Source organism: Delphinus delphis, chromosome 16 (assembly GCF_949987515.2).
Source record: "Delphinus delphis chromosome 16, mDelDel1.2, whole genome shotgun sequence".
NCBI classification, from domain to species: Eukaryota; Metazoa; Chordata; class Mammalia; order Artiodactyla; family Delphinidae; genus Delphinus; species Delphinus delphis.
In genome coordinates, this window is record NC_082698.1 from 33,274,919 (window position 1) to 33,299,992 (window position 25,074).

The window sequence follows — 25,074 nt, forward strand, 5'->3', positions numbered from 1 at the left end:
GACCCATCTGAGGCCCAAAGTTGGGTTTATTAGCATAACTTCTTTTCCCGCTACATGTTTCCCACCATCAGCATCTATTTGTTGAAGGTCTTATGTGTGACCTCTGAGCTAGCAGCTTCTGTCTATATTTTTGCCTCAAAGAATCATTTCAGGGACTTAACCCTTCCAATGCATTGCCATAATTACCAATGCAACCAAACAAAGACATTTGGTAATACTTTTCATGTAGAAAATGCCTGTTAATTTTAAGAGATACCTATTTATACTGTTTTTGAATAATCGGTTTTTGAAGAATCCAATTGGGCACTTTTTAATTTTAGGAAATTTGTGTTTAAGGGAAGTCATTTAGGATTTCCTTCATTTAAGAAGCTGGGTAAGGTTCTTCCCTGGTGGTCCAGTGGGTAAGACTCCTTGCTCCCAATGCAAGGGGCCCAGGTTCGATCCCTGGTCAGGGAACTAGATCCCACATGCATGCCGCAACTAAGAGTCCCCATGCCACAACTAAGAAGCCCGCATGCCGCAACTAGGAGTCCACTTGCCGCAACTAAGAAGTCCGTATGCCACAACTAAGAAATCCGCATGGCGCCACTAATAGTCTGCATGCCGCAACTGAGAAGTCCGCATGCTGCAACTAAAAAGATCCTGCATGCTGCAGCGAAGATCCCAAGTGCCACAACTATGACCTGGCGTGGCCAAATAAGTTAATAAATAAATATTTTTTAAAAAGCCGGGTAAAATTCTAACCAATGAAAATTCTAGGTAGAAACAGTGTGAGCAGAATTTCCTGGAATAGGTGACATCCTCACCGTGTGACCCCATCAGCAGCCCTTGTGAGAGGGGGGCCCTGGCAGAAAAAGTCTAATCCTGGCTCCAGCTCAGCTGTTCTAGTGGGAGCTTGACCTACACAAGTGGTTCTTAACGTTTTTGGGAGGTAGTGGACCCCTCTGAGTACCTGATGAGATGATGACAATGATGATGGCAACATCATTGAGACTTTACTATGCGATAGGCATTGCTCTAAAGGCTCCCCATATATTAATTCATTTACTTCTCACCACAACCCTAAAAAGTAGTTATTATTTTCCCACATTTGAAGATAGGAAAACAAGAGATTAAGTAATTGGTCAAGATCACAGAACTAGTAAATGGTGGAGCCAGGATTTTTACCCAGATAGTCAGCTCCAAAGCCTGTGTTCTTCATCATGATGTCATCTTCATCATGATGTCACACTGCGTGTCAACACAGACCCTTTTCTTTATAAGTTCCAGGGATTCACAGACCTCCAGAGGCCCACCTGCAGACTGCCTAGGGGTGCATGGGCCCTAGGTTAAGAGGCCTTCCGCTAAATGATCTCTAAGCACCCTAGGTTAAGAAGCCTTCCGCTAAATGATCTCTAATGTCCATTCTTCTCCTTCATTTTGTGGGTCTGTACAGTGATCATAGGAAGCAAAAGAAGGGAAGGCCAGTTCCTCCCAACTGCTGCTACTGTTTCCATCTTCTTCCCAGTGACTCCATGGGCCTTGGGTCCAACCCAAGGAATTGCTTTGGAATTTTCATCCCCCTGCATTCCCCATGAGAGTTAGGAGAGTCTGTCTTGCAGGTCTGCTCTTAAAGCTACATACACTCACCCTCAGCTTAAACCTGGTCACACTTTGTGAAGTCTATTAGGAAATGGATGTGGTTTGTGAGATGGAAACCAACCGTAAATGAACTCGACAGTCCTGAAGCCTAGCGAGCTCTTCTGCATATTCTCTGGTTCTTTTTCCTTTTTTAGATACACGTTGCCTCTCATAGAAGGAAAACCTAATGTCACAGTTCTTGATAATCACATCCAAAAGCTGCGATCCAGAGCTCTCTCCCAGATACACGAGGCAGCTGTGAGGATGAGGTCTGAGGCCACAGAGGTGAAGCCCACATTGGCAGAAATCGAGGACTGGCTCGATAAATTAATGCAACTGACTGAAGAGGTAAGGCTTTTAAACTACACTTGACATGGAGGAGGGATTCTGTAGAAGGGCACCAGGGATAGAGATGGTAGTAGGAAAATCTAGCGCGTTATCTTGCATATTGAGCAGATCGAAAGCATGGTGAACCCAAGGCATTACTGGGCTGAGGTGCTAATGGATGCATCATTGAGGTCAGGGCAGAAGAAGAATTTTGAGTTGGTTGTCCTAGAAAAGTCTTCATAGTGGACAAATCATTACCAGTGTCATGGTACAATCAGAATATTCCAGTTAGAGTGATATAGTAGCAGATCTGTGTAGTACTTTTGTTTGGGATTGGGAAGACCTGGCTTTGATTCCCAGATCTACCATGTTTAACCTTGGGCAAGGTACTCAACCTTTCTAAGCCTCAGTTCCCCGTATATTAAATGGAGATAAAACACAGCATTGCTTTATGAAGATTAAAGAAGGTGAAGAGTGTAGAGGCCTTAGCACAGTGTGGGGCACACAGCGAGGGGCTCACAGTGAGTGCTGGATAAATGTTGGCTGCCATTGACCTCTGTGGGTTGGAAGAACAAGGGAGTAGAAGACCCTTCCTACTGACCTTCAAAGGTGGGGGGTGGAGGGTGGGTAGTAATATATTTGTGGATAGCAATACATTTGAAAAACACACATGTGATTACAGGAAATTTTTTACTTTCTGCTTTGGTACTTTCAAAGGTTTTTTTATAGTAAACTTATATCACCTTTATAATCAGAATAAAAGAGGTTTAGAAAAACTAAGTTAATATTTCATATTTGGAAAATATCAAATTGTGAGGTAGAGATGCTCTATGTCCTATGAAATACATGAAGCCTGTAACCCCTTGACTGCTGTCTATGGCTTTCTTCAAATGATGGGAGAGATAAAAGGGGGTATTTTCCAAAATTCCTCTCAGAGCTCTGTAGAGAGGGCCTTTGGCAGGTGAAGCTCCCCTTCTGCTTCTCTCTTTTCCCTTTGGCCAGCCACAGGCTGCCTCCCAGCCCTGCAAGCTGTGGTCCTGGAAGGTGTGAGAGTCAGGAATTTGGGCAGAGCCCTAACCACAGTGTTTCTTTGCTAAATGGAGCCCTGAGGGTCCAGCCTGCAGGGTCTGTGGTGTCTCTGCACTTAGACTAACTATAGCTTTGCTTCCTTTTCCATCCACTCACATGACCAGCCTCAGAACAGCATGCCTGACATCATCATCTGGATGATCCGGGGAGAGAAAAGACTGGCCTACGCACGCATTCCCGCGCACCAGGTGTTATACTCCACCAGTGGGGACAACGCATCTGGGAAATACTGTGGGAAAACCCAAACCATCTTTCTGAAGGTATGGCTTCGTCACTGTGTAACGTGAAACACTTAAGTGCAAAACCCATATTCCCAAGAAGGGCTGATTTATATTATTTGCATGTCATTGAATGGCTATAGGGCAGTTGCGATCCATTTCAGCCTTTTCTGGCCCTTCCTCTAGGGTGGTCATTCCCAAAGTAGCCTGAGGTCTGCTGGCTTCAAACAAGGACACTTCCATAGAAGTCTCTGTGACACTAATATTAATGTGGCATTGTGAACGCTTTGCTTTCTGGAATGATTTTCCACTTCTGATGTCTAATGTGAAGCAATGCCTCTCTTCCTTTCTAGTGAGTGTTTGGGAAGCAGAAAAAAAAGGGAAGGTAATATAGATAGTCTGTGGAATCTATTCCCTAACCAAATGGGTCCTCAAATTGAAAAAATTTGAGAATTACTATCTTAGGGCCGGGGTTCTGGACATTTTATGGAGTCCTAGACTCCTTTAAGAGCCTGATGAAAGCTACTGGCCCTCTCTTCCAAAAGAATGCACATCTCCGATGCATCCAATATTTTGCATCCAATTCAGGGCCTTTGTAGAACCCATAAATCCATCCCAGGACCCTGGATTAAGAACTTCTCTTATGTGCCTAAGGAGAACCAGAGGAGGGCTTGGGGATGGAAACAAAGAGATCCAAATAGTTGCCAGATGCAGGTTTTTCATCCCTCTCCCTGCCAGACTCCAGCCGAGTTCCTTGGAATTTCAGGGAGAGGAAAAAAATTCAAAAGGAGAAAAAGCAGTCAGGGGATAGTGTTCTCTTAAAACAGGGAGATATTTTGCTCTTTAATCAAGAGGGTGAAAATAGAACCAGAATGATTATCTTCTTTCAAGTGTCTCTTGGTGGAATAAATTTTACTTAAGATAGAACCACAATTATAATTGACCTCCGCAGTGCGTGGAAGCAAACTGATTAATAAATAAAACTTCACAGGGGGTGGGAGAGCTCTGTAGAGAGGGCCTTTGGCAGGTGAAGCTCCCCTTCTGCTTCCCTCTTTTCCCTTTGGCCAGTCACAGGCTGCCTCCCAGCCCTGCAAGCTGTGGTCCTAGAAGATGTGAGTGTCAGGAATTTGGGTGGAGCCCTAACCACAGTGTTTCTTTGCTAAATGCAGCCCTGAGGGTCCAGCCTGCAGTGGTATTCTCTGCATTAGGTTTCCGAACTCAGTGGATAAAACAGCAAAATGCTTTTAAGAGAATGTTGTATGTATTTATTGATTTTGTTAATACTCATTATCCAGTTTAGGGAGTTATTTAATTCAGTGGGTTTTTTGTTGGTCTTAGGGGCCCTTTCACTCTTAAAAAAGCCATTGGAGACCCCAGAAAGCATTTGTGTATGTGGGTTACATCTATCAATATTTACTGTAATAGAAATTGAAACTGACATTAAAAACTATTTATTAATATATTTTAAAATAAACAATAAATCCATTATAGGTTAACATAAACTATATATTTTTATAAAATATAATGATTTCCTTTTAAAAATCAGAGAGCAGAGTGATACTGTTTTGCATTTTTGCAAACCTGGCTTCACAGAAATATAACTGGATTCTCAAAACTGCTTCTACATTTCGTCCAATGGACTAGGTTGCTTGGTTGAAGTACATGAAGAGAATCTGGCCTCACACAGATATGTATTTGGAAAAGGGAGGAGTATTTTAATAACGTTTTCAGATAATTATGGGTACTCATCTTTGATACAATACCAAACTCAAGTGGTAGCTTTTAAAAGGTTAATTGCAGTGTGGAATCTGACGTGTATCAGTGAACTTTTCATTCTCTGCTACCTTAAAATCCATTGGTCTATCTTGTACTTTGAATGGCTCTTTTAGCCATGCATGATTTTGTAACATTAAGCATTCATTTGGAAAGTATTGATTCACTGAGTTATGCAAATCTTCCTAATGTTGACACATTTCATCATACAGTATTTTTAAAAATCACATTCATTGGGACTTCCTTGGTGGCACAGTGGTTAAGAATCCGCCTGCCAATGCAGGGGACATGGGTTCAAGCCCTGGTCCGGGAAGATCCCACATACCACAGAGCAACTAAGCCCTTGAGCCACAACTACTGAGCCTGCATGCCACAACTACTGAAGCCCGCACACCTAGAGCCTGTGCTCCGCAACAAGAGAAGCCACCGCAATGAGAAGCCCACGCACCACAACAGAGTAGCCCCCACTCACTGCACCTAGAGAAAAACCCGCGCACAGCAATGAAGACCCAAAGCAGCCAAAAATAAATAAATAAATAAAAATCACATTCACTGATATCACTTACAAGAAAAGCCCTTATGTATTGGGATGTTATCGAGCTCACCCACCGAGACAGAAACAAATTTTCCAAAATTCTAATTTTAACTTGAAACCTTGAATTTTATCATTGCAACAAAATACAGTCACCTATTATCCTTGAAATGACAGGCTCACTTTGTTTATTTTCAAGAAAATGTCTGCCTCATATATCCAAGTATGAATAACCATATTTGTCAGCCAATCACTGTTTCAGGAAGAAAAGGTATTCTATTAAAAAAAAAAGGGCTTCCCTGGTGGTGCAGTGGTTGAGAGTCCACCTGCCAATGCAGGGGACACAGGTTCGTGCCATGGTCCGGGAGGATCCCACATGCCGCGGAGCGGCTGGGCCCGTGAGCCATGGCTGCTGAGCCTGCGCGTCCGGAGCCTGTGCTCTGTGACGGGAGAGGCCACAACAGTGAGAGGCCCGCGTACCACAAAAAAAAAAAAAGGCTAGTTCAGTTCACAGCTCAATTGCATAAGTTTTTTTCTCAGAATATACACTAATATGCAGCAGAATTTCATCACACAAAATATTAAAAAGACGTGTTCAGGGATCACGATTTAGGATTAGCCGTTTTTACTGCTTTATCAAAGTAATTAATAAGTAAAACTGGCATTTTGTTTTCTTCACTGAGAGTGATGAAGAAAACTGTTACTACCAGTGCAGTTCGGTGTTACTGTCTTGATTCCTGCTACAGTGCTTGGAGTTTTATCCACCATTGCTTTTGCACCATCAGTGCAAATGTCAATACAGTGAAAAAAGCAAGTAACATCCTAGTATGATTAGGAAAATAGTTTGACCTTGTGAGCCTCCTGAAAAGGTCTCAGGGACACCCAGGGGTTCCTGCTTTACTTGTTATTTTAATCTTTGCAGAAGGGTCATTTGGAAATATTTTAACTGCACAAACAAAGTTAGACTGCTGAAAACAGTGATTAGATGTTCAGTCTACTTTTGTTTTGAGCTTAATGCACAGCCTGTACTGTGCCCAGCATAACAGGTCATGTTATTGTGCATCTCACAGTACCCACAGGAAAAAAACAATGGACCAAAGGTGCCTGTGGAGTTGCGCGTGAACATCTGGCTGGGCTTAAGTGCTGTTGAGAAGAAGTTCAATAGCTTCGCAGAAGGAACATTCACCGTCTTTGCTGAAATGGTAACATCTAATGACATCACTCTTTTCCTCTTTGTGTGGGAGTACTTTACTTTTCATCCTAAGGGAAAATATTCAGATGTCAAACCAGCCACCACCATAATCGCTACCTAAAACCCCACATTCCAGGGCCCTTAACGAAGTGGGTAGGGAAAGATTGACTGGAGGTCTACATTGGGACACCCCAGAGTGATTCACACACAAGCAACCCAGGAGTGAGGACGCTTGAGAGGTGCCAACCTTGAGAAGCGTGCTTGGGGTCTGGAGTGTTTTTTTTTTTTAATTGAAAATATAGTTGGTTTACAATATTGTGTTAATTTCTACTCTACAGCAAAGTGTCTGGAGTCTTTAAACCACAGAAGACTCAATCCTCAGTTGGGGAAGCCTCAGAAGGGTTTGCCCAAGGGCAAAGAAAATGCTGCCTGGATACTTGAAAAACAATAGAGATAATTTGTAAATCCTTCACTGAGTTAAAAATCCATTTGGCTAATTAGAAATCTCATTAGAGTTAAACCAATGAAAATAATTTTCACAAACTTTTACAGCGAAAAGTGGCATTAGTTGGATTTTTTTTTACTGAAAGTACTTATTGTTGTAAATTTATTAGATATATTCAGTGGGTCTCTTCTGACAATTTTCAGACGAGCTCCATTCTTTTACAGATAGGCCTTCATGCTCAAATAATTGCGGAGAAGACTGTCTTCATTCTAGCTAATTTGTAATTGTGTTTCTGCTGCCCACCACGATGCCTGACCACTGGTTTAGGACTGTGGTTCTGATGTGCTTACTGGGCAAGAAAACCCATGGCCATCTTTTAGTTTTGCTTTTTTTAATTTAACAGTGCCTGGCACATAGTAGGCTCCTATAAATATTTATTAAGTAAATAAATGGTGGCAGAATTCATCCATCCACCCATCCACCCATCCAAGCTTTTAGGGAGTGGTGGCTTTATGGCGGGCACAGAGGCAGAGGCTGAAGATGATGAAGCAGCCAAGCCCGGTCCTCAAGGATCTCAAAATCTATCACAATAATAAAACCGGGTGTCTTGTTAAAAAGAATTCCACCCCGAGGACTGTGATTCTGTAGCTGAGTTAGGGATTAGCACCTGCAATGTGGGTGGATACGGGGCATTGCGGTCCACTGTGAAAAGCAGTGAAACCCATGGGAAACACACACAAAGTCCTTAGGATGCAAGCTTTGAAGTGCGACTGGAGAGAAATAGAGGGTGGGCTGGAGGCCTCAGGGGAGGCCCTGAGTCACAGATGTTGATGGTCGGTCATCTGGGTGCTGTGGAGGGGGCATCAGGGCACATGTGGGAGGGGCTTGCTCCTGCCCTCCTGTGGGATTTCTTGGCATCCACCTGCCCTACAGCTCTGTGGCTGGGGCCCAGAGAAGCTAGCACTGAGCAAGGAACAACCCTTCCTCTGTTTCCCACTTCCAGATCCTTCCTTGCATAGAGTGAACTCTAGTTTCAACAGGTGTAGAAATGATCCACCCATTTTAGTTGTTTTGCGTGACTCTAGTTTCTCCAAATTCTAACAGCCTCTGAGTACCAGAAGGGGCACGTTAATGACAGTAATGGAAATTTCACTGGTTGTTGCCTTCCTGGGCTAATACCAGACCTCAGTTCTCCACAAAAATTTCCCCCCCGCCAAATTTCTGGAGGTCTCACTAGTGCCGTCTTACATATTGCTCTGAGCTTTAGGCTGTGAGACTTGGGGGCACATGCATGGCTTCTTTGGTTTCCAAGTGACAAGGACACAGAGTGGAGGAGCAGTTCCTGCCACTTCTACTCGGAAGCCAGCATGGCCGTAGTATCATCCAGGTGAGGACCTTGCATGCACAAGAGGGCAGCAGCAGCAGTGGAGGTGGGAGCCTCATGTGGCTTTGAGGCCTTTAACTAGCAGCTGTGGGGCGGGACCATTAGCACACGTGAAGCACCTCAGAGACCTCCAGTTTCCTCATCAGGCCCCTGCCCAAACTTCTTCCATCATCCTTCAGCCAAAAACTCCCCTGCTGCTTATGCAAATCGTCTTCTCAGTGAGCTCATCAGCAGACAAACAAAGATATCAGCTTGGACCCAAACAGAGACTCTCACCACTGGCAAACCTCAACCCTCTTTATGGTTGACATAGTGAAAAACAGACCTTTGTAGATTTTATAAATTCTGTCTTAGAAAGGAATGCCCTGTAAACCTGGGTCTGCCATTGCCACAAAACCTGCTTCCAGAAAGGTCTTGGTCTACTCACCATACTCCAGAGGGGATGAAGGTTCAGAATTTTTAGGCCACATAAAAGCTGGGTGCTAAAGGACCTTCATGTTTCAGATGGGTCCTTTGTGCTGCCCAGGAAATGTACCATTAATTATAATATTGTTTCTGTGGGGAAATGTGCCCAAGTTCTCGGCAGCAGACTTATAAATAAAGTTTTAGAAGACTACATGTTCATAAATTGAGGACTTTTGTAGGTATCTAAAAGATTAGGTTCGGAGCACTATTTGGAGCCATTGAAAAAAATGGTAGAAACAACTAGCATGATATATCAGTGTTGACAAAGCACTTTCACAATCATTTGTACATTTGAACTTCAGAACAACCCTATGAGAAAGGTAGTATTATCCTCAGTTTACAGATGAGAACACTGAGTCTCAGAAAGATGAATGATTTACCGAAGTTGCATAATCAGCAACAGGGCAACTTAGGCCCATACCTTCTGAATATAAAGCTTTTCCATTTCCTCATTGTTTAGCCTAGGTCCTAGATGGACTTGAAAATTTATGTGTTGGCTTTATTTCTTGCTCCCTGATGATGTTTCTCCAATTTCTTTTTAATAGTATGAAAATCAAGCTCTTATGTTTGGAAAATGGGGCACTTCTGGATTAGTGGGTCGTCATAAATTTTCTGATGTCACGGGAAAAATAAAACTCAAGAGGGAATTCTTTTTGCCTCCAAAAGGCTGGCAATGGGAAGGAGACTGGATAGTTGATCCTGAAAAAAGGTAAGTTTTTCATTTTCTGAGAAAAAAGGATGGTAATGAAGTCTTTCCTTAGAAATTGCTAAGTGAATCTTCTCCATCGTCATTCTTGATCATATTTACGTCACACCCACTGAGCAGAAGTAAGTCCACAGAAACTCACAGAAACTTGAGACATGTCGTCAATGTCCCATAATAAAAGAAAAAAGTATAAAAAGCACCTGGTACTAACATTATTGAGAACTCATTACATGGGAATGTGTGAAGCAGTGGGCTAAACATATGCATTATCTTACTGAATCTGGATTGCAGTCCTGCAAGATAGGTAGTGTCAAAAATCATGAAGAGTCTGAGATTTTTATCCTACTTGCAAGCTAGCAAGGTCACCTGCCACAGTTTCGTGGATGTTGGCAGGAGACACAAGACTCCTAAAGCAGAGACAAAGGACTCTATTGCCCACAGCAAATAGTAGTACCAGAGTATCAACATTTGCTCCTGTTCCCCAAGCCCCAATTCCCACAGGGCGACACAAAGAGGGCCAGGTGACACTTGCATGTGAAGTGGATTGTATAATAGGAAAGGAACCCTGAGATTAGGGCTCCTGAATCCTTTATAATGGGTAGGTAGTGAGCATGCTGGCCCTTTGCTCTGGAGAGAAACACTATGTCTTCTGAGGTTGTTCCTCATATAAACATCCTTGAGAAGATAGTCTGTAACAAAGGTCATGGAGCCTGTGTTTAGACTCACAAAGAATTATCTCCCAACAAAAAACAGTATCTCCACCTTACAGATGAAACTGAGACCTTAGAGGGATTAAGTCACTTGTCCAAAGGCACACAGACTGTGGGTGAGTGGTGTAGACAGGGCTAGAACCCAAATCTAGCCTGGGCACCAAAACCAGCTCTCAACTGTTACGCTGCAATGTCTGCAGGAAACAGCAGAGGGCATAATTTAAGTGGATGAATTGTATGGTATGTGAATTATATGTCAAAGGCTATTATTAAACAGGAAGAAAGAAACAGTACAGGGGGCAAGCATGTGTCCCCTGGAGTCTGGAGGAAACCAAAGCCTTGTTTCTATGTGTTGCCAAAAGCACTGGAACCAGAATGCCTTCTTTTCTCCAGCTCGGGACAGTGTACTTGTGTTTGGAGGAAACAAGCTTGTGAAATTGGATTTTAAGACCTTAAACTGGAGTTTGCTCTCTCTGTCCACATTTGTTTCCCATAATGACACAGGATTAGGGAAGGAGGGAAAGAAGTGTGCTGGGTCTGGTCTGTTAAGACCCAGTGTCTGAACATGATTGCTTTTAACCCATGACAGCTTGCTTTGGTTGGAGTTGGGGTTGCTGGTGAGCGGAAGGGAAATGGGATTTGAATTGGAAAGAAGGAAGGAAGGTTAGTGAGGACAGGGAAAGGCCAGGGGAATTGGTACTGGAAAAGCAGGTCAGAGCCTGTCGGAGCTGGATGGGACCCCAGAGGTGGCAGCCAGTTCTGTTCTCCTTCTCTGGGGCCCAGAGAAGTGATGGACAAGCCCAATCGATACAAAGGGTGGGAACTTTCTGTTTTCTGATTTCTTTCCAGTGCTTGATTCTAGGGGAGGATACAGCAGGGGAAAGATGTAGAGACAGTAAAAGGAAAAAAGAAACCTCACTTGAGTGGATACCTGGCAGAAGACTTAAGTCGAAGTTGGACCCTCTGTACTTTCTTCTCTGGGTTGTCAAAGTAGTTCCAAATCCAAGAGGAAAATTGGCATGGCAGGGAGTCAGTATGGATTTCTCAAGTGCCCAAATGGACTTTGGAGTCTTAAATGACCTGGTTTGGCTGTCATCCCTACCTAGGAACTATCCAGAAAATGTAAACTCCTCCCTTCAGTTTGTGTTACGTAGACCAAGCAAGCCATGAGTAAAAGTTTCCACACTAGGCCCCAGGAGACCGTCTCCATTCCATTTTTTAAAATAGGTGGAAAGAGGGAAGATGACTCTTTATCCTTTTGAACTGTTAGCCAAGAGTCTTGCTGAGAAAATGCTGAATGGCCCTGACCTGACACAGAAACAGAAGCCTGGTCCCTAGAAGAAGCTGCCCACAATGCTGTTTACCCAGTCCCCACCCTAATTACTGGGCAGGAGCAACTCTGCTGATTTGAGAAGTTCTCTGTAATTTAGGGCTCATTGTTTCAGCGGCCCCTCTTCAAAGGAATGTCAAAAGCTGTTAGTGCAAAGAAGAGTTTGGAGTGCAGAACCCAAAGGGGTAGGGTGAGGAGGGAACCGGGGCCACCCCCAGGGTATAGATGTCTCCCCACCATTGGAAATAGATGGGGTGGTCGGTGACCACCTTTGGTAATGTTTCTCCTTTGGTAACATGAGCCTCCTGTCCCTCAGCTTGCTGACCGAGGCGGATGCGGGTCACACAGAGTTCACAGATGAATTGTATCAGAACGAGAGTCGCTACCCCCGGGGCGAGTGGAAGCCAGCAGAGGACACCTACACAGATGCGGTGAGTGCAGCTCCAGCTCTGGGGGATAAGCGCTCCTGCGTGAGCTCGGAGAAACCATCGCTGCATCACCAACCACAAGGCGGGGCTGCCCGGTCTCTTCTGCTCCATCTCATGTCCTAAAGCCTTCCCTTTATAACTGGAGCCTCCAAAGCGCATCTGTAATTAATTCCTATAGGAAAGACATGAGACCTATTTAACTAGATGTTGGTACATGGTAAAGTCTGGGTTGTGAAATTTTTTTTACTATATTTATTATGGAACTAGTTTTTAAAATCATAACAAATTGAATGCTCATGTCTTTAGAATAGTCAAACAGCATAAAAGGAAATTAAAGGTAATTCTTCTCCCTGATCCATATCGCACCCCCACCCCCAGAGATAACCACTGAACCACTGATAGCAGTCTTCTGTTCCTATACAAATATATAGCTTCTTTTTTCCCCCACCTGAATAGAATTGTGTTGTATGCACAGTTCTGTATTTTGCACGTAATATATCTTGGACATCTTTTGATATCAATACATATAGATCTATGAGCCATTTAAACAATTCCTACAGAGTGTTTTATTATATGTACCCCTCTATAATTTATTTAACTAATCCTCTCCTTTTGGATATTTAGGGGTTTTCCCCCCAGTCTTTGTTTTTTATAAACAATGTGACAATGAACATCCTTATACATACATTCTTATTCACTTATGAAACTTTGTAGGAGAGGCATCTGTTGGCTTGGTCAAGGTTTCAATGCATATGAAATTTTGACAAATATTGGCAAACTACTTTCAAAGAGGTTGTACAAATTGATATTTCTAGCAATAGCATAGGGGGCTGTTTTTCTAGACACTCACCCTCCCACTTTAACATCTTTGTCAGTACATGAATAGATGGTATCCTGTTGTTATTTCAGTTTTCACACTCTTAAAGTGAAGCTGACTATTTTTCTATGTTTACGGACCTCGTTTATTTCCTTTACTATGAACTTTTTTCATAACTCTGTCAGTTTTAATGCAGAACTTAAGTCAATATTTCAAGTAAACTTTGCTCAGTCTTACATGATTAGCATCTACAACCTCCTGTAGCATTACCCCATTCTTGAAGACATGTGTTTTTCATGCTTTATCCATCTCTGATGGGTTCTCTGCAGTATAACCCCTCATAAAGAGTTGCGTCATTTCATATTAAGTTGAACCATATGAAATAGCTTACATTTGATCATTTTTGACCTACAAAAACAATTTCCCGTGGTTTAACATAACATATTCCCTAATAGTGGAAGCAGAAAGTATTCTTTAAAAATCTAGTTATTGTTTAGCAATTGTGTATAAATAAAGATTACGGCTTTTTCTGAGAAAGGTTGATGTGTACGATGGTATTGAAATGAGTGAGTCTATAGTTAAGTGTGAGGAATTCTATCTCACCTTTGCATCTTATTTAACACACTATGGCTTCTTTCTCTTCTTTTTTTTTTTTAAGAACGGTGATAAAACAGCATCACCCAGCGAGCTCACTTGCCCTCCAGGTTGGGAATGGGAAGATGATGCATGGGTCTATGACATTAATCGTGCAGTGGATGAGAGAGGTAACATTTCAGACCTATTACCTGACCAGGGGCTCTCCAGCAATGCCTTGGTTAAAGTCAAGTTTCCTTGGGAGGGAGGAGTCTCACGCCCCTTTGCCTAAGATGACCAGGTCGGGTGGTGTTTCCTGTGACTATTCAGACGCAAAATCTGAAGGACAAGCAAGTACTTGGACAGGTGCAGGGTGGGGGGCTGTCAAGAATGAAAGATACAAAGTAACGGGATGCCAGGTGGCTGGACTTTGAGATGTCGGGGATCCAATGAGAATTTGGGAGGGGACTGGAGTTTGGAGCTTCTCTAGTCTAACCATGACATACCCTCCCTGGGAACATCACAGTCAGGGGCCCCCTAGCTCAGAAAGAAGAACTGCAAAATGCCTTAAAAGTCACCCTACTCAGCAGTAATGCAGATTATTGACATAGCTTCTGGTAATGATATTTATCCTTTTCTTTTTAAACTTTATTTATTTATTTTGGCTGCGTTGGGTCTTCATTGCTGCGCGTGGGCTTTCTCTAGTTGCTGTGAGCGGGGGCTACTCTTTGTTGCAGTGCGCAGGCTTCTCATTGCCGTGGCTTCTCTTGTTGTGGAACACGGGCTCCAGGCTCACGAGCTTCAGTAGTTGTGGCATGCGGGCTCAGTAGTTGTGGCTCGCAGGCTCTAGAGCGCAGGCTCAGTCAGTAGTTGTGGCGCACGGACTTAGTTGCTCTGCAGCATGTGGGATCTTCCCAGACCGGGGCTCGAACCCATGTCCCCTGCATTGGCAGGCAGATTCTTAACCACTGCGCCACCAGGGAAGTCCAATATTTATCCTTTTCTACAAATAGTAATCTAAAGTTAAACGAACTAGAACATTTAGAATTATCAAGAGAGAAAATTTGACTTTTAAATTTCTTACAAGAGGGAATAGTACACACGAAAGAACTAGCATTGATAAGGAAGGTTTCAAATAGATTATAAGTTTCTTGATGATCTTGATGCACCACCAGGCCTTTTAATAATAGTTAATGTTTTTTGAGTGCAAACTATATGCTAATCATGGTCCTAGTGCTTTGCATGCATTATTTTGATTAATTCTTTTGAAAAAGGTATATTTTACCTTTCTGCTGGGGAAATTGGACTATCAGCAGGTTTACTAACTTGCAAGAAACTTTAAAAGTAAACAGCCCCCATGTGGTGATGCAGGGATTTGAAGCCAGGCTGTTGACTACACAGGCCACGCCCTTCATCACTGTCCCCAAATGCCTCTTGCATTGTGCTTTACTCTTAGATGCACTCAATTACCATAAGTGACGGGAAGTAGAAACATGGAGGAGAACCCCAGGGCCACAAAGGAAGCTTCTTGAAGAGGGATCCAGGGGAATAGGGCTGTATTCAGTTTGGCTGATGGCAGCAAAGTGATAGGAGCAGTGGCGTTCAGTCATGACAGTGGAGAATGTTGGGGGGCAGACAGTGACCGAATGACTCCTGGAACTTTATTTGGCAATCTGGCAAGTGCATCTCTTTTGGATAACCATTCACAAACTCTGTTCCAGGCTGGGAGTATGGAATTATCATTCCTCCTGATAATAAGCCCAAATCCTGGGTTGCAGCAGAAAAAATGTATCATACTCATAGACGCCGAAGGCTGGTCCGAAAACGCAAGAGAGATTTAACACAAACCACTTCAAGTACTGCAAAGGTAAGAGGAGCAATGGGAGGGAGCTGGGGGCTCCGCCTTCCAGACCACGCAGAACCACGGTTAACTCGGCGACTTCTACAGGAACCATTTGCCTGTCAAGGGCCTGATGCCCTGCTCAAGGGTTATAAAAGTGTATCCCCACCCCAGACCTGCTGATTTAGGAACTCTGGGGGTGGAGCCCAGCATTCCGTGTTTCAGTAAGTCTTCCAGGTGATTCTGAAGCAGGCTAAATAACGAGAACCACTCGAGAGGTAGTAGTAGAAACAAATTATTTTGGTAGCATAATGTAGTAGTGGCAATAGCTCAGGACTTGGAACAAGACACCTGAGGCTTCAAATCCTGGCTTCATTTCCTTTCTCATCTGCAAAATGGTTATAGTATGCATCTAATTAGGGTATTATAGGCTTAAATGGAATAATAATAAATTGAGTGGAAAAAGTATACTCATGACAGTCATAAGTGGTATGTTCTGTGTGCTTTTTGTGACGGTAGGTCCTGAATATACATCATCTCCAATCCACAAAATCTGCATTTTTATCCTCATCTTACAGATAATGTTCACAGAGGTTAAATGTGTCTAGTAAGTGATAGAGTGTTTGAACCCAGGCTAAGGTCATTCCAAATACGACCTCTTTCTATTCCAAAAAGTGCCTGACTCATAGTAGATGTCATGAAGTGTCTTTTTATTAGATAGTGAGCTTTTTGGTACTTCTAAGGTTCCAAAGCTCCGGACCTTGTTCCTAATAAATAATGGAGTAGAATGAATGAGCTAATGAATGAATATTTGTTTTGGAATCATCCTTATCCGGATAGGGTGAGAAGTTGCTAGAGGCACTTGACTCCCTCCTTCCACATGAGAGCACTGAGGTGAAGTGGAAAGAACACTGAGCCACCAGTCAGAAGACCAGAAACATGGCCCAGTTCTATTCTACCAAAGAGTATTGTTGAGACTTAGATCATGCTCCCTAACCTGCCTCACTCCTGGCTGCATAAAATACTTTGGTGTCACTAGTAATACTGCCAGAAGGTCAATTATAAGATTGTCCTTGACCTGGGTTTTCTGTTTATTTAAAGTTGAAAAAAATAACCCCTACGTGGAACTCTTATTTCTGAGATCATAAATATTATTCAGTATTATTTTACATCTACTAAATCTAGTCATACTTTTAAGATATTTACGTAAAATTTCCACCACTGAAATGTCAGCTACAGGAGGGCAAGGACTCTGTCTTTTTCTTCACTGCTTCCTCAGCTCTTAACCCAATACCACACTTAGAGTTCCTGAATGAATTGAAAAGAAACACTGAAAACTGAGATAATTATATATAGTTTTTAAGATTAAAAGTGCTATCGTCGTTAGATAGTAGTTATTACAGAAGTAATATACCGTGATTTACTTACTAGCTATAGAAGCTATTACCTTAGACAAGACATTTAGACCCTAGGGAGGGTGGTATCGTTTTTTTTCCCTCTCTATATAAAATGGACATCATAATATTTTCCAAACTATATCATAATGGCAATGTTCTTATGAGCTAATGAAGTGAGAAAATAGAAAGCAATTTGGAAAAGAATCCATTTGCTTTACCCATTTCCTCATGCCGCCCCCAACCCCTGCTACCAAGTCTGAATAAGGTGCCCCTCCTGATGGTACAGCCACCACTCATTTCATTTCATCTCATTTCACTTTACTTGCCTGCTTCTCTCTCTCTACCCCCCCAGTCCATCAGCTCTGCAACGGCAGAGAGCCTGTTTTGTTCTTTGTTGTATCCCTGGCTCCTAGCCCAGTACTTTGGCACAGAGTAGATTTTCAGTACGTATTTGTTGATGGACCACATAATCTGCTTTATCAATATAAGGAATATTGTTATTATGATTATTATCATTAAATGTTTTACTTCTATTTTAGGCCATGGAAGAATATAAAGACCAGGAGGGCTGGGAATACGCTTCTTTAATTGGCTGGAAATTTCACTGGAAACAGCGTAGTTCAGATACCTTTCGCCGCAGATGCTGGAGGAGAAAAATGGCTCCTTCGGAGACGCATGGCGCAGCTGCCATCTTTAAACTTGAAGGTGCCCTTGTAAGTAATAAATAGCCAAAATTCAAATCATATTTGCAGAGGGAAAATACATGAGTGCTCGATATAATACCATCGACTCCAATACTGTAAGACTGCACATAATTTGGGAGAAAGCTGCACATCCTAGGTGCTCAATAATTTTTGTAGAATGAATTAGACCATTTACATATGAAAGGTTCTAAGAAGCATGTTTAATATTGTTTCATCTAGCCTTTTCCGAGTATATCTGTTCCAAAACCTTTGCTTCAGGTGACATCTGTTAACATCCCTTTGGATCATACTTTGGAAACTACAACTGTTCAACAAACAAAGAAAGTTAAATAGGCAGATGTGAGGGGAAGGAAAACAGAAGGATGCTTACAAAATTGGAGAACAGTTCATGTGGAAGCACAATAAAAAGGCAGAGAAGAAAAAAGCACAAAGGTGGAAGGAATGAATAAGAAAGTGGTCATGGTTGATTTAAAACAATGTGGTAGTCAGGGACCATTTTTAGAAATTTGTGTTTGGACACAAGCTACTTTTATATTTCTACACAGTGACCCTTCTCTGTTCTTCTTCCACTGCTCTTTTTCCTCCTCCCTTCCTCTTAATCCACTTATGTATCCTTTATGCTCCTCCTTTTTTTTTTTTTTTTTTTTTTTCTTTCACGGGCAGGGTTTGGTAAACCTGGCCTTGGTGGGTAGAAAGGCTGGCTTCGACTTCCTGCTCTGTCGCTGTCCTGGGCTTTATTCATCGTTTAAAAATGGAGTGATTGGGGCTTCCCTGGTGGTGCAGTGGTTGAGAGTCCGCCTGCCGATGCAGGGGACACGGGTTCGTGCCCCGGTCTGGGAGGATCCCACATGCCGCAGAGCGGCTGGGCCCGTGAGCCATGGCCGCTGAGCCTGCGCGTCCGGAGCCTGTGCTCCGCAACAGGAGAGGCCACAACAGTGAGAGGCCCACGTACCGCAAAAAAAAAAAAAAAAAAAAAATGGAGTGATTGGATGAAGAAAATCTCTTTTAAAAGCGACCATTCCATTTGTTTGTAGTTCTTACCTCTTCGTTTGTTTTTAGGCATTGTTAATTGGTTTTCCTGACTCTTATTTTAGGGTGCAGATACTACCGAGGATGGAGATGAAAAGAGTGTAGAAAAACAGAAACACAGCGCCACTGCTGTGTTTGGAGCAAACACTCCCATTGTTTCCTGTAATTTTGACAGTAAGTTTTAAACGTGTATTTGTGTTTTTCACTTCTATGACGTTCATCTCAAGGAAACTCTTTGAATTCACCAAATGTGATAGATAAAAATCCCTTTATGCAAATGTGACTTTTATTTACATCACTTGATGGAGATGATTTTTTAAAATATAGTTTTCAAAATTATATTTGGGGTAGAGGGTGGTCAAATCATTGATTTCAACATAATCTGTCTGATATGTACTCATGCTACCTATTAAGCTCCCGCAAAAGATTATTCTAATTGGAAAAAATGTTCAAAAAGTTAAGGTTGGTTTCAATGATAACCTTCAGGAATTTTGGAAGCAGGCCTACTCTGTAATAATAATAGCAAATACTCATATAAGTCTTAGCATGTGCCAGGCACTCTACATATATTAACTCATTTAATTCTTACAGCTACCCTAGAAAGTAAGTACTATTACTGGCCCCAGTTTTACAGGAGGAAACCAAGTGCAGAAAGATTAAATAACTTGACCAAGATCTTATAGCTTGTAAGCACTACAGACAAGATTTGAACTCAAGTAGTCTGGTTCCCAGAATCTGTATAATGAATCAAAATGCTCCCCTGCCTCTCAAATTACGTGTGTTTGCAGGGGCAGGGAGGGGTGGCAGCATAGTGGGGAGGGTCGTATATGCATTAATATAATAATGATAAGGAATATAAAGTCTTTGAAATATCAAAGAAACGTTTAGCAGATAACCGTTTCCTAGATCTGGTGCTGAACTGGTCTGGAAAGCCCTATTTCTATAACTCCTAGAGACCAAGTGTCATTTTAAAGGTCGGCGATGACAAGCAGTACCCTAAAGCCAGGTAGTTTGCACCAGGAGTATGTTCTCGTGATTGACACACTTGCATTGAGCTTCCTGTAGTACTTTTTAAATAAGTTTCATTTTGCAGGAGACAGAATTAATTTGGGAAGACATGTCATCACCACTGTATATGTGTTCTTTACCGTGGGGAAATAGATTTGGGTAACCCATTTATCTGAAACATATATTATCTCCCAATAGAAATACAGTGTTCTGTTTCTTGTAAGTAACCTCCATTCTGTTGTTTTTAGGAGTCTACATTTACCATCTGCGTTGCTATATCTATCAAGCCAGAAACCTCATGGCTCTAGACAAGGATAGCTTTTCAGGTAAAGGGAAAATGTCTCCATCTCACATGTTATTACACAGCAGGCTAGCTTGATTCTACTTTTCATCAAGTGGATGCTTTGAGTTATTCCTCACAACAACAAAAAGCCTTTCTGTATTGAGAGTAGTTTGATATGCATGAAGTCAGTTGCTCAGTCATTAGATACTCGCTGAGTATGCCAAGCATGGTTGCTGAGTGCTGGAGAAGATTCATGGTCTTTTAATACTACTAATCATTAATTGATTAAGTGATTAAAAAAACACCTTAAGAAAAGCAGTTTCTGCTTTCTGTTTATAGCTGTGTTTTTACCCCTGGGCTCTTGGGTTAATTGGTAAGTCCTCACCTTTTTATATATATATATATATATTTTTTTTTTAGATGTTGCGGGTAGGAGTTTATTAATTAATTAATTAATTTTTGCTATGTTGCGTCTTCGTTTCTGTGCGAGGGCTTTCTCTAGTTGTGGCAAGCGGGGGCCACTCTTCATCGCAATGCGCGGGCCTCTCACTGTGGCGACCTCTCTTGTTGTGGAGCACAGGCTCCAGACGCGCAGGCTCAGTAGTTGTGGCACACGGGCCCAGTTGCTCCGCGGCATGTGGGATCCTCCCAGGCCAGGGCTCGAACCCGTGTTCCCTGCATTAGCAGGCAGATTCTCAACCACTGCGCCACCAGGGAAGCCCAATATATATATATTTTTTTGTAGCTCTCTTAAGTTGACAAAAAGATCACCAGATCACCCATTCCCCTACTTTGGAGTCCATCTTGACCTCCTCTGCTGCCTGCTCCCCAGTTCCCAGCACCATCAAACCATGAGGCTTCATCACCCCTCACACTGACACCCCAGCTGCTTTTGTTGCCTTTGGACTGGTTCTAAGAGGAAGGTTCTGGGCCCCTGCTGCTGGGGGATTTGTGCTGTTGCTCGTGGGACCGTGAACAGTTCCTGGGCTATAGGGGGAGCATTCTACTTCAGGACCTGAAGGCCATCAGAGCTTCCCTGGGGCTTCTATGGAAACAGCTCTAAGAGCAGTTACCTGACACTCCAGCATGCTTACATCAATTGTGAGGTATGTTCCGAGCACTAATATTAACCAACATATGTGAATGGTTTCCTTTTCTCACGAATTAAAGCAGATTCAAGGTTATCTCTGTAATACACATCTCCAAAATGGTTTTTGAAGACATTTTTGAATATTCACCACCAGGGGGCACTCAATCATTGAAAGTCAAAGTTAATTTCTTGACCAAAGTTGCATAAAACTCTAAGCACATTCCTTGCAGTTTGAGATAAAAGATACATCATCAGGACAAAAGCAAGGAATGCCATTCATAAGATGCTGCAATGCTAAAAGCCAAGCACCCTTTTAGCTTATGCAAAAGCTTCAAGTTAGACAGCAGGGTATTGCTCAGACAGGACAGCTCCCAAGCAATTGCAAAAAGGTTTGGTGAAATTATTTAGCATGGAGGAGAAATGGATTACTTCTTTTTTTTTTTTTCTTATCTTTTTTCAGCTTTATTGAGATATAGTTGACAATATAGTTGTAATAGATTTAAAGTGTACAACGTAGTGATTTGATACATATACACGTTGTGGAAGGATTTCCACAACATTCATCGTCTCTCATACTTACCTGTTTTGTGAGTGTGTGAGAACACTTAAGTTCTACTTTCTTAGCAAATTTCAATTATACAGTACAGTGTTAGCTGCAGTCACCATGTTATACATTAGATCCTCAGACCTTATTCATCTTGTAGGTGAAATTTACACCCTTTCACTAACTTCTCTCTGTTTCCCCTGCCCCCGGGCACCCTGAGGGCACCATTCTACTGCCTGTTTCTATGAGTTCGACTTTTTCTGTTTGTTTCACATATAAGTGATACCATGTAGTATTTGTGTTTCTCTGTCTGGCTTATTTCACTTAGCATAATGCCCTCTAGGTTCATCCATGTCGTCACAAATGGCAAAATTTCCTTCTTTTTTAAAGCTGAATTATATTTCATAGTGTGTATCTATATTTTTTTCTTTATTCATCTATAGGTTGGCTTTCATTTCTTCGGTGGTTTACCTTGCTGCACAGAACCTTTTTTAGTTTGATGTTGTCCCCCTTGTTTATTTTTGCTTTTGCTGCCTTTGCTTTTGGTGTCCAATTCAAAAAACCGTAGCCAAGCCAGTGTCAAGGAGCCTACCCCTATATTTTCTTCCAGGAGTTTTACCATTTCAGAATTCAGCCATGGCCATGGTTTTACCGTGTCAGACTTCAGCCGTGGTTATTCTTTTTTTTCTGTTTTAGATCCATATGCTCATGTCTCCTTCCTTCATCGAAGTAAAACCACCGAGATCATCCACTCAACCCTGAATCCCACCTGGGACCAAACGATTATATTTGATGAAATTGAAATCTATGGGGAACCCCAAACAGTCCTACAGAACCCACCCAAGGTTGTCATTGAACTTTTTGACAATGACCAAGTGGTAGGTAATGGAGAATTTCTGAGATGGCTGGGGAATGATGGAGGTTTATAGGGATGTTTGTCGGGGAATTTAAGGATTGCTTGTTTCTCTAGGGCAAAGATGAGTTTTTAGGACGAAGCATGTGCTCTCCTCTGGTGAAACTAAACTCAGAAATGGACATCACACCCAAACTTCTCTGGTACCCAGTAATGAATGGAGACAAAACCTGTGGGGATGTCCTTGTCACTGCAGAGCTGATCCTGAGGCACAAGGTACTTACTGAGTTCTCACTCATCTGTTTTTTTCAGAGTGGCCAATCAAAACACTTGTTAACAACTCCAGGCACTAGTTACTTGAACTAAAGGGAGGCATTGACATTTCCATGTTTGTTTCACAGGATGGCTCCAACCTTCCCATTCTTCCCTCGCAAAGGGCACCAAGTCTGTACATGGTCCCCCAGGGCATCAGGCCTGTGGTTCAGCTCACTGCTGTTGAGGTATGCTGCTCACTTTGTTTTACTGATCGACTCAAATGGATGTGGCTATAGAAATGGAATCTTTCATCTAGGAATGGAATCTTGCTGCATCTTCTCTTGCTGTCTCCAATTTCCTATAGAATTTGTCTAAAAAATTGAAATATTCTTGGAAATAGAATGCTTGTCAAAGCAATAAAAACAAGTCAATCCCAACATTCCTGAGGGAATCTAGAATTCCCATTTACTGGGAGCCAGTGGATTTCTAAGTTTCCTGTGTCAACTGGAGAACTGGGAGAGAGGAGACGGACTCAGAGCAGTGTGTCTTTATGTGCAGAGAAAAGGGCACCTCAGAGGGAGGTATAGGGAGGGAAGGGAGGAATGAGAAATGCTGACATGTCAGACAGAGCAGATATAGACGGAAGGAGCCTGATGGACAGCGTCCTGCTTACTATTGAGGGCTCTCCCTCTGTCCAGTCAAGCACCTGTTACCTGGAGATTTCTGTTCTTGGGGTTTTGCTAAGACTGAGGCAGATGACTTTAAACAACGGCTCTTATTTTTTCACTTAGTGCCTGCATGTCAGTCACTGTGTTAAGAAATTTACACTTGATCCTCAGAATAGCCCATGATAGGTAATGCTCTCAGCCCCGTCTGCAGATGAGACAGAGAGGTTACTAACTGGCCAGAGTCCTCAGAGCTGTGATACGGCGCAGCCGGGATTGGATCCCTGCACTCTTATCCCTCTACTTTTCAGCAGCTCAGGTAGGAGAGGTAAATGGGCAAAATCGCTTTCTCTGTATGACCTCCAGGTTTTCTAGAGTGACATTCTCAGAGATTTGAGGCAAATCTGTACAAGTCAATCTTAAAGAATTTACCAGTTATTAAGACAGGATTTTTCCTTTTGAATATTATTTTTGATATGTTGGGTTTCCTTCCCTTCTCTTTACATTGTTTTCTTAGATTCTAGCTTGGGGCTTAAGAAATATGAAAAACTACCAGATGGCTTCTGTCACCTCCCCCAGTCTCATTGTGGAGTGCGGAGGGGAAAGGGTAGAATCAGTGGTGATCAAAAACCTGAAGAAGACGCCCAACTTCCCAAGTTCTGTTCTCTTCATGAAAGTGGTACTGTATCGAGGCTCCGTAATAGTTCATGTCTGTTGAATAGCTGATTTGTACTTGAAAATGAATATATACAAATCACACACATATTTTATATATATATATTTCCAAAGTCTGTAGTTTATATATTTCCAGTCTGACAACAAATAGAAAAACCCTGCCTTGCAGACAGCATGTCAGTGACTTTTCCCTCTTAGATTCTCACACCGTAGTGATGGTTTCTTAAAGCTTCAAACAACCCCAGTGACACAGAAGTACCTACGAGCAATACTAATATATTTCTCCAGTAAACTTTCCATCTAGTCAGCTCTCTGTAACAGGCTCTTGGTCAATCCCCCAAGAGCGGAATATTAACCCCCAGGCCCTGCAGGTGTACGTGGACCAGAACCCTCTGGATAGCGACTGGCTGGCTGGGGAAGGGCAGCTGCGGGGTGATGGGGCCATGTCCTAAGAGCCCATGACTGTGCCCTGCCTCCACGTGTCCCTGGGTTGGTGCCACTTTGTTCCATCAAAGTTACCCTTTGGTTATTAGAAAGGCAGCAGCCTCAGATCTGGTTCACAGGCCTCCATCATAGACCCTATAATACTTTGGAGCAAGAAGAGGTTACTCCGTCTTTCCGTTTTTCTTTTGTGGTTTTTTTTTTGCGGTACGCGGTCCTCTCACCGCCGTGGCCCCTCCCGTTGCGGAGCACAGGCTCCGGACGCGCAGGCTCAGCGGCCATGGCTCATGGACCCAGCCGCTCCGTGGCATGTGGGATCTTCCCGGACCGGGGCACGAACCCGTGTCCCCTGCATCAGCAGGCGGACTCTCAACCACTGTGCCACCAGGGAAGCCCCGTCTTTCCGTTTTGAAAGCAGTTAAATCCTTAGCTTTTAAAAAAGAAAAATCTTTATTTTTTACTCTACTATACAAAGCGTTAAGAAACAAAGGCATTTCTTCAGTTTAACGGGATGGAAGGTCCAGAACCTTCCCATTTCTTTCCCCACCCCAGTCATTTTTCTGCCCTTGGGGTCTCCAGCACACCACTCTTGAACTGTAGGGTCTTGGAGCTTAACTTCTCCAATTACAGATGAGGCAGCTGAGGCCTGGAGAGGGGAGCCACCTTATGCAAGTTCTGTCG

At 42.7% G+C, this 25,074-nt stretch overlaps 1 protein-coding gene and 1 non-coding gene across 4 annotated transcripts in view; both read left to right on the top strand.

Moving 5' to 3' along the window:
• The window catches only part of MYOF (myoferlin), a 155,493-nt gene that overhangs the window by 92,025 nt on the left and 38,394 nt on the right, over positions 1 to 25,074 (top strand). For all 3 annotated transcript variants that reach the window (XM_060034462.1, XM_060034460.1, XM_060034461.1), the window contains 14 exons: positions 1,776 to 1,968; positions 3,141 to 3,296; positions 6,630 to 6,761; positions 9,591 to 9,754; positions 12,108 to 12,222; positions 13,695 to 13,800; positions 15,331 to 15,476; positions 17,386 to 17,559; positions 18,645 to 18,753; positions 19,836 to 19,913; positions 22,201 to 22,382; positions 22,475 to 22,633; positions 22,759 to 22,857; positions 23,795 to 23,956. In XM_060034462.1, the coding sequence (XP_059890445.1) occupies positions 1,776 to 1,968; positions 3,141 to 3,296; positions 6,630 to 6,761; positions 9,591 to 9,754; positions 12,108 to 12,222; positions 13,695 to 13,800; positions 15,331 to 15,476; positions 17,386 to 17,559; positions 18,645 to 18,753; positions 19,836 to 19,913; positions 22,201 to 22,382; positions 22,475 to 22,633; positions 22,759 to 22,857; positions 23,795 to 23,956 (1,975 nt within the window). The remainder of the gene's footprint in view (positions 1 to 1,775; positions 1,969 to 3,140; positions 3,297 to 6,629; positions 6,762 to 9,590; positions 9,755 to 12,107; positions 12,223 to 13,694; positions 13,801 to 15,330; positions 15,477 to 17,385; positions 17,560 to 18,644; positions 18,754 to 19,835; positions 19,914 to 22,200; positions 22,383 to 22,474; positions 22,634 to 22,758; positions 22,858 to 23,794; positions 23,957 to 25,074) is intronic.
• Positions 384 to 456, top strand: TRNAW-CCA (transfer RNA tryptophan (anticodon CCA)). The gene has a single exon. It is a non-coding gene; the product is annotated as a tRNA-Trp (tRNA).